At 40.1% G+C, this 15,467-nt stretch overlaps 2 protein-coding genes across 3 annotated transcripts in view; both read right to left on the reverse strand.

Moving 5' to 3' along the window:
* The window catches only part of TFCP2 (transcription factor CP2), a 131,425-nt gene extending 122,968 nt beyond the window's left edge, over positions 1-8,457 (reverse strand). Inside the window, exon 1 of the mRNA XM_077170918.1 lies at positions 7,605-8,457. Coding sequence (XP_077027033.1) covers positions 7,605-7,726 — 122 coding nt within the window. The 5' untranslated portion in view covers positions 7,727-8,457. The remainder of the gene's footprint in view (positions 1-7,604) is intronic.
* Positions 8,458-11,978: 3,521 nt separating this feature from the next.
* POU6F1 (POU class 6 homeobox 1) overlaps positions 11,979-15,467 on the reverse strand; it is a 40,610-nt gene continuing 37,121 nt past the window's right edge. For both annotated transcript variants that reach the window (XM_077170922.1, XM_077170923.1), the window contains one exon: positions 11,979-15,247. In XM_077170922.1, coding sequence (XP_077027037.1) covers positions 14,902-15,247 — 346 coding nt within the window. In that variant the 3' untranslated portion in view covers positions 11,979-14,901. The remainder of the gene's footprint in view (positions 15,248-15,467) is intronic.

A 15,467-nucleotide genomic window follows, 5' to 3' on the forward strand; every position in this document is an offset into this window, starting at 1 on the left:
ACAGAAACAAGAAATGGGATCAAACACAGGAAAATGACTGAGAAATCCCAGGATGACAGCTGTGCAGTGGGTAGAGAGCAACCAGCCCAGTTAGAGCTTAGGAGAGAGGTCTCCAGGAAAGAAATGAAATTCACAGATCATCTCATATATTTTACCATTTAGAAAATAATGAATGTCTTATGATAGATCTGTGGAGCATTTTGAAAACTAGGTATATTGAAAAAAACTAAGCACAAACAAATCTAAGTAGCAATTAACTCTATGAAAAACTGTGCTGATATGGGGCTCTGTAATTAACTTTTATCCAATCATCATAATAAAAACATTGGCTATTGATACAACCCAAATTTGTAATATAATTATATTGAGCTACAGGGATGGGAAATGAAAGAAAGTTCAAGCATCATTATAAGAAGTTATAGAAAATTATTTAAATTGACAAGTGGGTAAACAGCAGTTTAAGTATATTATCTTGAAATACAGAGAGAAATTCAAAAAGAAACAGTCAAGAGTTTGCTAACTTTCAGGAACAAGGTAAGGATTTTTGTAATAAATATTGGTATGGTTTGATTTCTTTTGAACTATATTCATGCATTATTTTCATTTAAAAATGGTTTTAAAAATTCTTAGGAGTATATAAGAACACATGTAAGTTGTCAATAATAAATCTCTGGCAAGTAGGACTATAGATTTATATAAGAACACGTTTGCTTTTCATTTCATTTTATGCCCTTCATACAGTTTAAATATTTTACCACATGCATAAGTGAAAAAATGATTGACATTTTTAAAACCTATTTTTATGAAGAAGTTACCATATCAATATAAAAGTGTTGTAATGGTAGAACAACATTGTGAATGTAATTAACAGTCCTGAATTATATATTTGAAATGGTTAAATGGGGAAATTTTAGGTTATATGTTACTAGAATAAAAATAATTATAAAATCCAAGGAACTGCACAACACAAACAGTGAATCCTAAGTAAATGAAGGACTGGCAAAAAAAAAGTGAAAAACAAGAAGTACATGTTGAAAAATAAAGAAAAATGACCGACTAAATTATATACCAAACAATGGAATACAGCCATTAAAAATAAAAAATACAAAGGCTGTGTAGCAAGAAAAAAAGTTGTATCAGTTAAATAAAATACAATATAAAATTATTTTCAACAGTTATAACTATGTAAAGTTATGCTTGCCTAAGGAAAATGACTGAAAGGGAAAACAAATCTGTTATTCCTTTGCTCAAAATCTTTGGTGGCTCTCCACTATACTCAGATAAAGTATAAATTAAGTTAGTGTTATTCAAACTGAGTTGTTATCATTTAAGACGTTGATTGTAATTACAAAGGAAACACCTAACAAATAAAAATTCAGAGAAAAGGAAAGAAGAATGGAATCAAAATGGTACAGTACAAAAAATTCAACTACATTTGAAAAAAGGTAGTAGTAGGGTACTGGAGGAACAAATCATACAAGACATACAGAAAACAAACAGCTAAATGATAGAGGTAAATTCCTCCTTATCAATAATTCCCTAAAATGTAAATAGATTAAATTCACCTATTAAAAGGCAAATACTGGCTGAATGAATGAAAAAATATGATCCATCTATATGCTGTCTAAAAGAGACCCATTTTGATACTAAGAGACAAAGAAGTTTAACATAAAAGGAAAAAGATACTCCATGCAAACAGTAACCAAAAACTGAGCTGGAGTTGCTATATTATTGCCAGACTAAATAGAGTTTAAGTCAAAAAAGTCTACGAGACTAAAAAAGATATGACGTTCACTCCAACAAGAAGATAATAATTATAAACATATATGAACTTCACAACAGAGCCCCAAAATATATGACATAACATTTGATAGAACTGAAGGAAGAAACAAATTATTCTACAGTAATAGTTTGAGATTTCAATCCATCATTTTGCATAATTGATAGAGCTTTGAGAAAGGAGATCAATAAGGAAACACAGGACGTGAACACCATTATAAACCAATTATATCTAATGGACATACCTAGACACTCCACCACAACAGCAGACTATACATTCTTCTTAAGTACACAAAGACTGTTCCCCCAGAGAAACCATGTTAGGGAACAAATAAAATCTTAATGAGTTTACAACGATTAAAATAATATAAAGTATCTTCTCAACCACAATGGAATGAAGCTAGAAATAAATAAAAGGAAAAAAAAGATTTAAAAATATGTAGAAATTAAACAATACACTTTTAAAAAAATCAACGGATCAAAGAAGAAATCTCAAAGAGAATTAGACAATACTTAGAGACAAATGAAACAAAAACACAACATACCAAAATGTATGGTATTTAGCAAAGGCAGTGCTCAGAAATGAAATAATTAGCTGTAAATGTCTACATTATAAAAGATTACAAATCAATAACCTAACTTCACATCTTTGGAACTAGAAAAAGAAGAGCAAAATAAAGTCCAAAATTAGCAAAAGGAAGAAAGCAGTAAACATGGAGTGGAGATAAATAATAGAGAATATAAAATAATAGAGCAATCAACAAAACCAAAGTAGGTTTTTGAAAAGATCAATAAAATCAACAAACCTTTACCCAGGTTGATAAAGGAAAAAAGGGAGGACAAGTAACAGAAAGCAAGAACAAAAGTGGGGATTTACTACAGACCTTACAGAAATAAAGAGGATTGTAAGAGAATAATACTATGAACAACTGTACAGCAGTAAATTAGATAATCTAGATGAAATGGGCAAATTCCTAGAAATATAAAAATTACCTAACGTGACTACAGAAGAAACAGAAAAATCTCAACAGAGACTGAATTAGTAATCAAAACCTCCCAACAAAGAAAAGCCTGAGAGTGGATGACTGTACTATTGAATTCTATCAAGCATTTAAAGATGAATTTTCTGAAAAAACAGAAGAGGAGGGACTACTTGCTAACTAATTTATTGAGGTCAGCATTACCTTGATACCAAAGCCAAATAAAGACAGCACCAGAAAAGAAAATTAGAACCAATATCCCTTATAAATGTAGATGTAAAAATCCTCAACAAAATGCTGGCAAAACAAACCCAATAGTATGTTAAAAGGTTTACACACCATTACCAAGTGAGATTTATTCCAGGCATGCAAGGATAGCTCAACATAAGAAAATCAATTAATAAAATCACCACATTAATAGAATGAAGATAAAAATATGACACAGAACAGGTATCCATTCCTGATAAAAACATTCAGAAAAATAAGAATAAAAGACAGTCATTTCTTATATTTTATACCAAAAGCATAATCAACTAAAGGAAAAAAATAAATGGGACTTCATCAAAATTAAAAAACTCTTATGCATCAAAAGATATTATCGAGAAAGTGAAAAGAAAACCTACAGGATGGGAGAAAATATTTTTTGGAGACCATATATCTGATAAGAGCTTAATATACAGAATAAATAAAGAACTACAACTCAACAACAAAAAGACAAAAAAACTCCAACTAAAATATGGGCAAAGGACTCAAAGAGACATTTATCCAAAGAAGCTATATAAATGGCCAATAAGCACATAAAAAGATGTTCAACATCATTTGCCACCAGGGAAAGGCAAATCAAAACCACAAGATACCACTTCACATCCATTAGAATGGCTACTATTAAAAAAAAAAAACAGAGTTCATTTCCCAGAACATGCACCTAAAAACAAACAAACAAAAACAGAAAATAACAAGTGCTGACAAGGATTTGGAGAAATAGGAACACTTGTACATTGTTGGCAGGAAATAAAATGATGCAGCCACTGTGGAAAATAGTTTGGAGGTTCCTCAGAAAGTAAAGAATTATGATATGGCCCAGAAATTCCATTTTTAGGTATACACATGAAAGAATAGAAAATAGGAACTCAAACAGATACCTGCACACTGATGTTCACAGCAGCATTATTCACAATGGCCAAAATGGAAGCAAACCAATAGTTCATCAACTGAAGAATGGAAAAGCAAAACATGATATATACCTACAATGGAATATTACTCATTCATAAAAAGGAATAAAGTTCTGACATGTGCAACGATGTGGATGAACCTTAAAGACATCCAGTTGAGTGAAATCAGCCAAACACAAAAGAACAAATACTGCATGATCTCACTTATATAAAATAATTAGAACATGCAAATTCAGCGTCAACAATTAGAATGCAGGTTACCTGGGACTGGGGTGGGGGTGAGGAATGGGGAGTTATTGCTTAAAGGGCTTGAGTTTCTGTTTGGGATGATGAAAATGTTCTGCAAATTGATAGTGGTAAAGGTTTTACAACACTGTCAATGTATTTAATGTCACAGAATGGTACATTAAAATGTTTAACATGATTTTTTTTTCTTTGTATGCTGTACGGCAGGGTCACATTTCATTAGTTTTCCATGCCCCTTTATTGCAGCACCATTTGTTGAATTTTTGTTTTGTTTGTTTGCTTGCTGTTTGTTGTTTTTTGGGAAGTGCCTGGACCAGGAATCAAACCCAGGTCTCCTGCATGGCAGGCAAGAATTCTAACACAAAACTACCCTTGCACACCCAATTAACACGATTTTTAAGTGCACATTTTACCACATAAGAAATTTTTAAAAAAAAAAAAAGAAGTAAGGGCCACAGTGGCTCAGAAGGCAGAGTTCTCTCGCCTGCCATGCCAGAGACCCGGGTTTGGTTCCTGGTGCCTGCCCATGCAAAAAAAAAAAAAGTATAAAGAAAGACAAAACAGGATTTAAGAAAAAGTGACAAATATAGAACAGAGGCAAAAAAAAAAAAAAAAAAAGTTCAACACATGGATAAGAAGTCCCAAAGAAAACTAGGGCATTGAACAAGACAAATACTAAATATTATAATTTTAAAAATTTCCTGAAATAAAAGATTACTTGAAACTTGATACAAAAAGCATATACCACGTAGTTGAGGAAATCAACACAGAATGGCCCAAAAGAAGATACATTCGAGGAATTTGGGATTTGGGACATCTAGGCAAAAAATATCAAATCATTCATAAAGGAAAGCAAATAGGGCTGTGTCAGACTTTGTGAAAGAAGTGCTTTGTCAGAAGACAATGGAGTAACATATTTAAGATACAGAAAGAAAATGTGTGCCACAGATTGTATATCTAGTCCAATGTATCAAATATTAAGGCTACAGACAAACTTATGAATTGGCTTCTTCCACTTAGCATAAAGTTATCAGCAAATTTCCTTTACTTTTACTGTGCTTTGTGCTAGGTATAAACATGTAAAGAGAATGTTAATGGCCCATTTACGAAAACAGCAGGTGAAGAATCAAAAACTGAAGTCCAGTTAAAATGAATCTTTATAAAATATAAATTGATAGATTTAAAGACAACCTTTACGAGATGCAGCAGAAAACAAGGGCACTAGGTAAAGCAGATATGTTACATAAAATATTTTATGAAACAAATTATCAAAGGAATCATTTTCCCTCATAAAGGGATAAGAAAAAAGAGAGCCTGTGACAGAGCCAGTTGGCAGAGATCACTGGTGGCGGGTAGTAGCAAAGATCACAAGGACTTATTAAGACAAAAAAACAGAAAGAGCAAAAAACCACTTACTTTCTGTATAACAACTAGGACAGACAGTGTTACTCCAAATGTGGTCTCTGGACTACCTGTATCAAAATCATCTAGAGAATTTGTTTTAAAAATCACACTGTGCCTCAGACTATCACTGGAGATGGTATCCTGGAAACTGTATTTTTATAAATACTCCAAATGATTCTTATGAATACTAAAATTTGAGAACCAATGTCTAATTAATACAAAGGCAGAAGAGTAATGTGTGCAAGAATCGAGAACAGCAACAAGGGCAAAATGCACCGCAACCAGGAAGGAGAAAAAAAGCAAAGAAAAAATACTTAAAATGTTGTTACAATGTATTTTCAGAAAAGTATGTTGTTTGAAAAACTGTTACTGATTTGATACAGGAAAAAAATTCCAAATGTGTAACTATGCAAGCCATTCTATAAACACCTGTGAGGGTATGACATAGGAAAGCACTCAAATGTAGTATACAACATATGGTAGTAGCCATAGCACAATGCACAAGAGCTTCCTGATATTAACTATTTCTTAATAAGTACAGTTACATGCAATCATTTTTATCCTAAATTCTGATAACCTAGACCAAACCAAACTTTTCACTGCAGTAATCTGTGCATGAACGACTGCATATATTGTTTGAACATTATGTTAGATACTGATCTGCAAAGCTCAGGATTTAGGGCATTTACTTTTAGGCCAAGTTAATCTCTATTTTTATAGTGAGACTTATGTAAACAAAGACAAGCAAACTCAAACTGAATTTCTCAAGATTGGGTACACTGCAGGGTAGAAATTTTCCTGAAAATCACTAATACAAGGGTAGCCTCTATTTACTAATAGTAAACAAAATTTACTACTTGTGAGTAAATTTTCCTAAAAATGCTGAAGCCGTCATCTCTACCTCGTCATTTTACTTCAGTGAATGAAGTCAATGTTTATTTAAGAGGGCTAGAGAAACAGACCTTACACTACATAATTCTCAAAGGATCTCTCTATCTGAAGGCAAAATTTATCTACTTTCCCCATAAAAGGCATCTTTCCTCTATAAACTCATAAACCCCATGAAAATGAGAAGTTCTAAAGTCTTTTTTTGACTCACTTAGATGAAGCCATATACTGCACCAGGAAACACAAGTATATTCCATCTAATTCTAAAATACAAATGTTTCAACATTTCCACACACGATTCTTGCACATCTCTAAATAAAACAAACTACGCTGGGAGATGAGATAAACCAACGAATGTTAATAAATTAGAAGGGAAGTGATGCTGCTTTCAAAGGAAATTTTTATTATCGTTGACATTTGTCTTGACTCCTGAAGGTCTAGATGTATCTAAAAGTTCTCACCACTTTTTCATTTCACAGCTCAAGTTTCACGAGTCAGAAACCCTAAAATTAAGGAAAGCATTCTTTTCCTGTTGTGATGCAAATGTTCTAAAAATGATCATGGTGATGAATACACAACTATATGATGATTTTATGAGCTATTGACTGTATATTATGGATAGACTGTGTATGTGAAGATTTGTTAACAAAAACATTTTTTAATAAATAAATAAAACTTTATAGTGCTAGGACACAGAAGTGTGGACTTCTTGGTCTCACATTTGGTTCCAACAAGCAGTCAACCAATACTAATTAAGCCCCAGCTCCCCAACTCCCAGTACATCCCTCACATGCTCAGGGCGGTCCCATCTTCACATAAGCCCAGGACAATCTACCCACACCTAAACATACACCATGGGCCTCCAAGTCATCCACGTTGGCACAACAGCTTCTGAACATTCATCTGGTTGCTAATTGAGGGCCATTCTTCCTTCTTCCAATGACCCAGCATAGATTTGACCACTGCCTACAATCTCTTGTTCCATTTCTTCCACAACACTACTCAAAGCAACAAAAGAAGTAAGTCCCTTTTCCCCAAATACTTAAGACAGCTTCTTTAACCCTATACACCTTTTTTTTTCTCCATCCTGCCTTTGTTATTAAGAAGATGCACGGTCTGACAAAATCTCACTCACCTCATGCTATAGGCACCAGCACCCAGTTCCTGGCCGATCCCGGACAGACTAGCATCAAAGTCCTGCACCAGCCCGGATTCAATCACTTCATCGGCCAGAGGCAGCTTCAGAGCCCAGGCCATCCTGGCGCCTTCCTTGCCCCCAGGAGACAGCGTTTCTTGCACAAAGGCGCGGAGAGTGAATCTACCCAACAGCGGCAAGATTGTAGAAAACTCCAAACCAAGATCTTCCACGCGGTGCCCACCAGCTACCCCCAAACCCGACTGGCACTGTCAGCACAACTAATCTCCGGTGCCCTCGGCTCCCTGCCTTTAAGCTACTCCGGCTTCCGAAAACCTTCCCGCCCAGCTCTCCGGAGCGCGAGGTCCCCTTTGCTCAGCTATTCCAGACTGCCCAGAAGTAGCAGCCCTGGTCTCCCACCCTCCCACCCTTTGAGGCCCTCTTGAGCTCGTGGTGGTCGCTAGCTGCTTTCCACAGTCAGATCAGCAGCAGCGGCTTGCAACCTGGCAGGCGATCCCTCGCCGCTTTCGCACCTTACCCTCAGCCCTCTTCTCCTGGAAGCCCCCTCCCTCCCGGGAATTGCTCTCCCTTTCCCCTCCAGGCCTCGCTTCCGGTCAGTCCCAAGATCACTTCCGGTCACCCTTTTTCAACCCCGCGGCCCTTAGAACCATATCCAGGTTTCCGACGAGCCAGCTCCCCTCCCCCGGCAGCCCCCTTCGACCTCGAAACGTAGAAGGGGAAAGTCCAGCACTGGCTTGAAACCAAGACTCGCCAGGGCCCTCCACCGCCCGCCGTCCCAGCACCAACCAATCACGTCACTCTCTTCCTGTGCTGGCCCGGCGAGCATGACGTCACCCAGAGGATCACCAATGAAGAAAGACTTCGTCGGATTCCGCAGTGATGATAGGCTTGCTACGCCTCGGCTTTCGTAGTTCCCTGCCTCCGGAGGCGGGGCTGGGCCGTTCTCCGTGAGGACCTGGCGTGCTTAAAAGTCTGGTTTTAAGCGGTTGTGTATGTGGTTAAGTTTGTTGCATCCGCTTGATGCTAACTTAGGGCACCATAGGGAGCCTTTCTTTTAGTCTTACGGAACCCCCTCTACTTTTAGCGGGCTTTGGCAGTTCATCAAACGCGCCTTATACGTACGCCATTACTCCTGCTCCTCCCCCTATCTGGAATGCTCTCCTTCCGTCACCTCTCCGGAGATAAGACCTTACTTAAATCCCACTTTCCTGGATATTCATTTCATTTTTAGGCATTCCCCCAAATTCATTTGAAAAACAGTAAGCATGAGATAAGTGAATTTGTGCCAGGCTTCTTCACTTACTTGTTTAGTGGCTTCAACTAAATCTCTTAATCTCGCTGGAGTTCTAGTTCCTCATTTACAAAAGTAGGTATAACCATACCCGCCTGACCTTCCTCCTTTGATGAAATGAGAACGGCCATTGTTTACTGGAACTTAATTTACATTTTTAGTAATCATCTGGACAATCTTAGAATTTTAAAGATAAATAGTACGACCCTTATTTTACCAATAGAATGGAGCTAAGGGTCTAAATTGTCAAGAGCTAAATTGGCAGAGCTGACTTTAGAGCTGATTCTAAAAAAAAATGCCTGGCATCTCACTGCAACACATCCTGTATGTGAAATTAATGCCTCCATATGGTTGTATTCCATTACTAAATTTTTTACAATCTGCCTTGAGTTAGAATATTTTATATATCTGCCTTTCTCACTAAACTGATTAGGAACCAGGTCTTTTTCAAATTTGTGTTCTAAATAACTCCTACTGTATTCGATAGGATTTTTTTTTAATGCTTATTGGATTTAAAAAAGGAAAAGGAAAGAAAAAAGAATAAGAGAATGAGGAAAGAGAAACAGGCTGACATTAAGTAACTGGCAGTAGGCCCCTATTTTCAGCCATAGGTTTCTTCCTCTCTTTGAGGGCTGCGGGCTTAAACCCATCTTTTATCTTAATAAATCCTGGAATCCACCTCTTGGAACATTCCTAGTACTTGTTTACAGTCAACATTCAATAGCTCATCAAACCTTTTTTTTTTTTTCTCCCTGAGGTAAGTTCTTTTCTTGAGTCACCAGTTTACCTTAAAACAAGTGCCAGTGGAAAGGAATGGGCCCAGGGTTCAGAGACCTAAAGAGAAAGGTTACATAAGGAGGGTTCAAAATCCTTCCTCAACCAGTGGGATATTCAGAGTATTTTAAAAATACCACTTAGGTCAATTATAGCTTGTTGAACACCAGCTCCACTACTCACTTCATAATCTCGGGCAAGTGACTTTACCTCTTTGAGGTTCATTATTTTAATCTATAAATTAGTGAGAATAATACCATCTCCTAAAATTGTTGTGAGGGTTAAATGAGGTGTCAAAATGCCACATATATAGTAATTATTCAATAAATATTAGTTCCAGTTTCCTGCTAGTCCACTTCCACTTCTCTATTAAGATAAGGTAGGGTATTTTTATCCTATTATCATAACAGTAATATACATATGGTATGTTATGTTTTTTAGTTGTACTTTAATATATGCTGTCATGTTTAATCCTCATAGAGTTTTTTGTTTTGTTTTGTTTACCATGAGGAAACAGACTCAGAAATGACACGAGGGGTCATAATCAAGCAGACTACAACCTCTTTAGAAATTAGCCTCAAAATTGTACTGGGACTCAGCAACTCCACTCAACACATATACGCCAAGAGAATCTCCTGCACACACACACCAGGAGACTTGACTTGGATGAGGATGTTCATGGTGGCACCGTTCATGGTAACAAAACAAAATAAACATCCACCAACAAGAGAATGGATAAATCAGAATGGAACAAAACAGAGCAGTGAAAACAAACTAAAGCTATCCTCAATTACATGAACAAATCACTCTTAGAATCGAGGGGGGAAATGCAGAAGTCTATATACAGAGTGTTATTTCATAAAGCTCAAAGCCAGCAAAAATAAGCAATATATCATTTAGGGGGAAAAATAAATACACATATATTTCCTTAAAAAGGGATGAAATGATAAGCACAATTCTAGGTGGTGGCCACATCTAGAAAAAGCAGGGGAAGATGGGCTAGGGGAAGAATTCACAGACAGTTTGATCACTGGTAATAGTTTACTTCTTAAGTTGAGTAGTAAGGGAATGGTTATTTTACCATTATGCTTCATAACTTACAAAAAAATTATATTCTTGTGTATATAACGAATACTACATAAAATGGCAGCTGAGCCAGGAACTTACATCCAGGTCTCCCAATTCTCTTAGCCATTCTTTACCGACAGTGGTGCCTCCCTGCTCATGGTAGTCCTGGAAACTGTACATATAGCAAATAATAACAAGAGGCTCATATTTACTGAGCCCTGCCTAAGTGCCAGGTCCAGGCTAGGTGCTTTACATACATTATCTCATCTCATCTTTACATCACTCTCTGTAACAGAAGTACTATTATTGGATCCATTTCATGGATAAGAAAACTAAGGCTTAGTAAAATCCATTGACTTGTTCAGGGTCACCAGCTTGAGAGTGGTGAAGCCTAACTAATGGACCCCACAGTCTGGGTATCTAACCATCAAGCTCCTCCTTCTCTGTGGATGGTTGTAACGTAAGAGTGAGCTGCTTTCTACCTAATTCTTCCTTTCAGGGATGAGTTTTGAAACTGGTGGAGGTGAGAATATGGAATTTTTTGACAATTAATGGTGCCTATGAAGGAATATAGGATGAAACAAGTTCTCTTATCTCCAGAATAGCTCAAAAGTAATGAATTTAAAATAAAACCCAAAGTATTCACATGAGGTGTCTGGAAGAGAAAATTGTGCCATATTCAGGAATCTCACAGAGCCCTGCCCTCTGGCAAATATTTAGAAAAAGACGGAAAAGTATTTCTTGGAAATGTTCGAGCCTGTTTAAATTCTCAATTGAAATGAAGATTTCAAAAAGAATGTTATTAATTCTAAAATAATCAGAGGTGAAATGAGAGATCCCAAGCCTTGGGCCCTCCCCATTGGAGTGCAAGTCTGCTTCCCTATTGAGCCCAGCTCTACAGAAGGGGAGAAGACCTCACAAACTGTGACTGGGAGGAGTGGACATTTCCCTCTCCCCCCTTCCCCAGTGTAACTAAGAGTACTGTAAAGTTCCCCTGTTCCCTGGGCCTCAACCTTAGAAATCCATTATCCCCCACGGGGAATGACCAGGAGGACCCGAGCAGTTGACCAGGGCACTAGACTTCTTCAACTCATGCCATGGGGGTTTTCAGGCTGCAGATTCTCTGACAGCAAAAACTGCTCCCTGCCGCTTCCCTAGCCTCTGACACTGGCTCTCCTATATTCCCAACCTAAGAAGTGAACGAGAAACAAGCAGACCAGTACAAAAGAAAAAATACTGTTTATTCCACACAACCACATCAAGTGCTTCTCCCCCACTCTCCTCTTCCCTCCCGCAGCAGGCTTTGTCCCGCGTGGGGGGTGAGGGGCAGAGTCAGAACCTCGGTGTCAGAGCCTGGCCTATCAGGCCGGAAGGAACTCTGCACCTCAAAAGTAGCTGGGTTTCCAGGAACACAGAAATGTCGGGGTCTCTCATTCCCAACTCAGTCCGTGTGGCTGAGTTCCTTCCCGGGACCCCACCTGGATAAAAGCCATCTAATTAATGCAGTGCCAAAGGCCCCAGCTGGTTCGCCAGGCCACACAAAGATTTGGTCTTCCATTTAAAACAAGAAACAAACAAAACCATACACGCCAACAGTTAAAAGTATTTCTGCCCTTTCTCCTGCCTTTCCAGGGCAAAGGAACCACTGAGCTCCGGCTTGAGTCCAGAAAGGTGCTTTCAAAGCGAAATTTTTCTCAACTCCCTTCAGAACCTGCCCCCTACCCCACCCCCAGCAAAAAAAAAAAAGTCACACAAGCAAGCAGCCCAGGCCCCAGCTGCTTTCCTGTGGCTCTTTAGGTTGTTTGGGAGCTGGGCTTTGGATATACTTCAAGGACACATCGCCCTCTGCTACCCCCTGCTTGGGGAATCTGCCCTGCAAACTTTCCGCCCCTGGTATTGTTCCTTGGAAGACTGATCCATCCTTCCAGCAGAGGAGAAGAAGGTTTAGTTCTCGCCTGGCCTTGGGAAGACAAATTTAGATGAGGGAGGGGCTAAGAAAGCATAAACAGGCCTAATTTAGACCAGCAGTTCATGACCTTTGTCCTGCCATGACACAGGACAGATGGTGTCCTTCTGCAGGACCACTTGCCATGGAAACACCCCAGATTACGGGATTGCGTGCTACTCCCAGGGCACCAGCTGTGACCCACTTGTCTCTCCAAAAAAAGAAAGCATGTCTGAATGCAAGTGTTTGAAGGTGAGAACCTGAATCTCTCTAATTTATTAAGGTGTAAATCACTGAATCCTTTACAAACTTCAGTGCTTTATTCTTACTGAACACTTGTTTATCACTCTGAGTGAGCTCTCAGCATCATCTCACGGAGGCAGGCTGATCACCCTACCTAGAGGCTGTGAAGCCATCCCCATGAGACATAATATCTCTTGGGAGGCAGGGTCAAGACAAGGTACACCCCGATAACTTCCTCTCCACCCCCACGCCCCCAACCCCCACCCCCACCACACTCCAGCAGGCTTGGTTGGGTGCGGCAGGGGTGAAGGTAATTCGGCATACGACTATCCTCTCACTGGCTGAGCTACCAAGAAGGTGGCCATTGCCCAGGACCTGGGAGAGACCAGTGGTAGGCAGGGAAAGGAAGCAGAACAAACCAGAGGAAGTCAGGCTCTGTACCAGTGGCCAACACAGGGAGGGGTGTGTATCCCCTAAGGTACAGAGACCTGAATCTGTAAGGACAAATAATGGAAAGAAGGGGTAGCTGACCCCTGTGATTCTGACCCCATCGGGGATGGTCTACACAAGTCTGGGCTCATCTAGGCAAACAAACTTCTTAGTGCTCTCCTGACCTTTTGAAGTCGCAAACTGAGTTCCAGGGGGCTGCCACGCCCGAAATTCAGTAGTGTAGATAAGATGCCAACCCCCAAGGGGCCATCACAACAACCCCCTGGAGGCAAGATCCATCCTGATACCGGGATATTCTTGACTCAGAGAGGCACTGGGGAGATTTCTTACATACAGACATGGTCTAAGACTCTGGACAAAATAAAAATTTCTTCGCCACTACCCAAGGTTTAAAGTTAACAAAGAAAATTAGAGTTGACATCTTCTAAAACAGACTTTGCTGGGCTGCCATCAGCTCTTTCTGGATTTTATCTGTTTCTCCAGGGCCTTGCTGTTGGTTTATTGTTTAATTTCCTCTTCTGAGAAGGCCCCATTGGGTTAGAGGTGGGTATAGAGACAAGAGAGATAGAGTCAGCATTCCTCTCCTCATTTTTTTTTTCTCCAGAGTTGCCTGCTTGTTTGGGCAGTGGGATTTTCCAGGCTGCGAGTTTTCCTAAACTGCATTCTTTTTATGGGGGAAGGATTATATTAAAAGCTGGGAGGATGGCCTTATTTACTTAGTTCTCAACCTGTAGCAGACCTTGTTCAACTCCAGGACAAGTAGAGTTCACTGTTGTTTCCTTCCAACATGGATTAAAAAAAAGAAAAGGTTCTGCTTTAGTGCAATACCCCTCCCCTCACTTCACTCCCTGGTGAAGGACCAAAGAAGAGGTGTGCGATAAGGTCATCTGTTCAGGTCCCAGGGCTATGAGAACCTTCCAATTGTGAGGTCAAGGCCAACACTGAGTCTGACCTTCAGAGCAGCACATCACACGTCTATGAACTTTTTTCTCATAGATCCTTTCAGGACAGTGTGCCTGTAGACAAGGGGGACAGCAATGCTGTGGTTCTTCCAGGGTTGCTGCCATACCTGGCGCACACAAACAGGGGAGAAGAGGGGGGTGGAGAGTGAATGTCAATAAAAACCAGAGCTAAAGGCCAGTGGTCCTTCGGAGCTGCTACAACCCTGCCCCGAAGCAGGAGAGCTTCTGGCTCCCTACCAGAACTCACCCTTCAGAAACCACATTAGCAAAGTGCTTCTCAAGTGACACTACAAATGGCCTCCCTTGGCATGACCAGGCCAGAGTCTGGGGCTCTTGGTGGGGCTCCCTGCCCTCTGCGTGGTGTGAGATCGGTGGGGGAGAGGAGGAAGGCATCTGCCACGCATGCACACAGTGGAGCCTCCTGACTCAGGACAGGCACAGCTGCACGTGACCAAATGATAGGTAGTGTGTCACGGCAGTGGCTGCCGCCGGGCACCGAGGGAGAAGTACAAAGTGCTGGAACGCAGGGCTGGGGGCTGAGCCCTAAGGGATCTGAAAGACATTCAGCTTGCTGGTGTTCTTGAGTGTCTGGCGCCGATTGCAGAACCAGACCCGCACGACCTCCCGGTCATAGTTGAGCTCCTTAGCAATCTCCGTGATCTCCTGGCCTGTGGGCAGTGGGTTCTTCTCAAAGTAGGCGTTGAGGGCCTCTATGGCCTGGGGGGTAAAGGAGGTGCGACGTTTGCGTTTCTTGGATGGTTCGCCTCCCACAAACTCCATCAGGTTCTGCTGACCTTCCTGGTTCCGGAGTTCAGCCTCATTCAGCCACTTCTCCAGCACCGGTTTCAGCTTCTGTGCACTCTTCGGTGTGATGTCCAGCTTCTCAAACCTGTAGGCAACCCGAGCCCAGGAAGGGTCAGTGACAGTGTCTTGGTCTCTGCAGCAAACCCCACACCCGGGGGTAAGTTCTTTCCTCAAGGGGCTGCTCCTTTTAGGGCTGGTGAGATCTCATCCAGGGATCCCTGCTCAACACACACCTCCACCAAGACCTCCTCTAGCTCAACTAAGCCCAGATTGCTCAGATTCTCAGGTCATAAAAAAGAGACCCT

The sequence above is a fragment of the Tamandua tetradactyla genome, chromosome 7 (assembly GCF_023851605.1).
Source record: "Tamandua tetradactyla isolate mTamTet1 chromosome 7, mTamTet1.pri, whole genome shotgun sequence".
In the NCBI taxonomy this organism is placed as follows: Eukaryota; Metazoa; Chordata; class Mammalia; order Pilosa; family Myrmecophagidae; genus Tamandua; species Tamandua tetradactyla.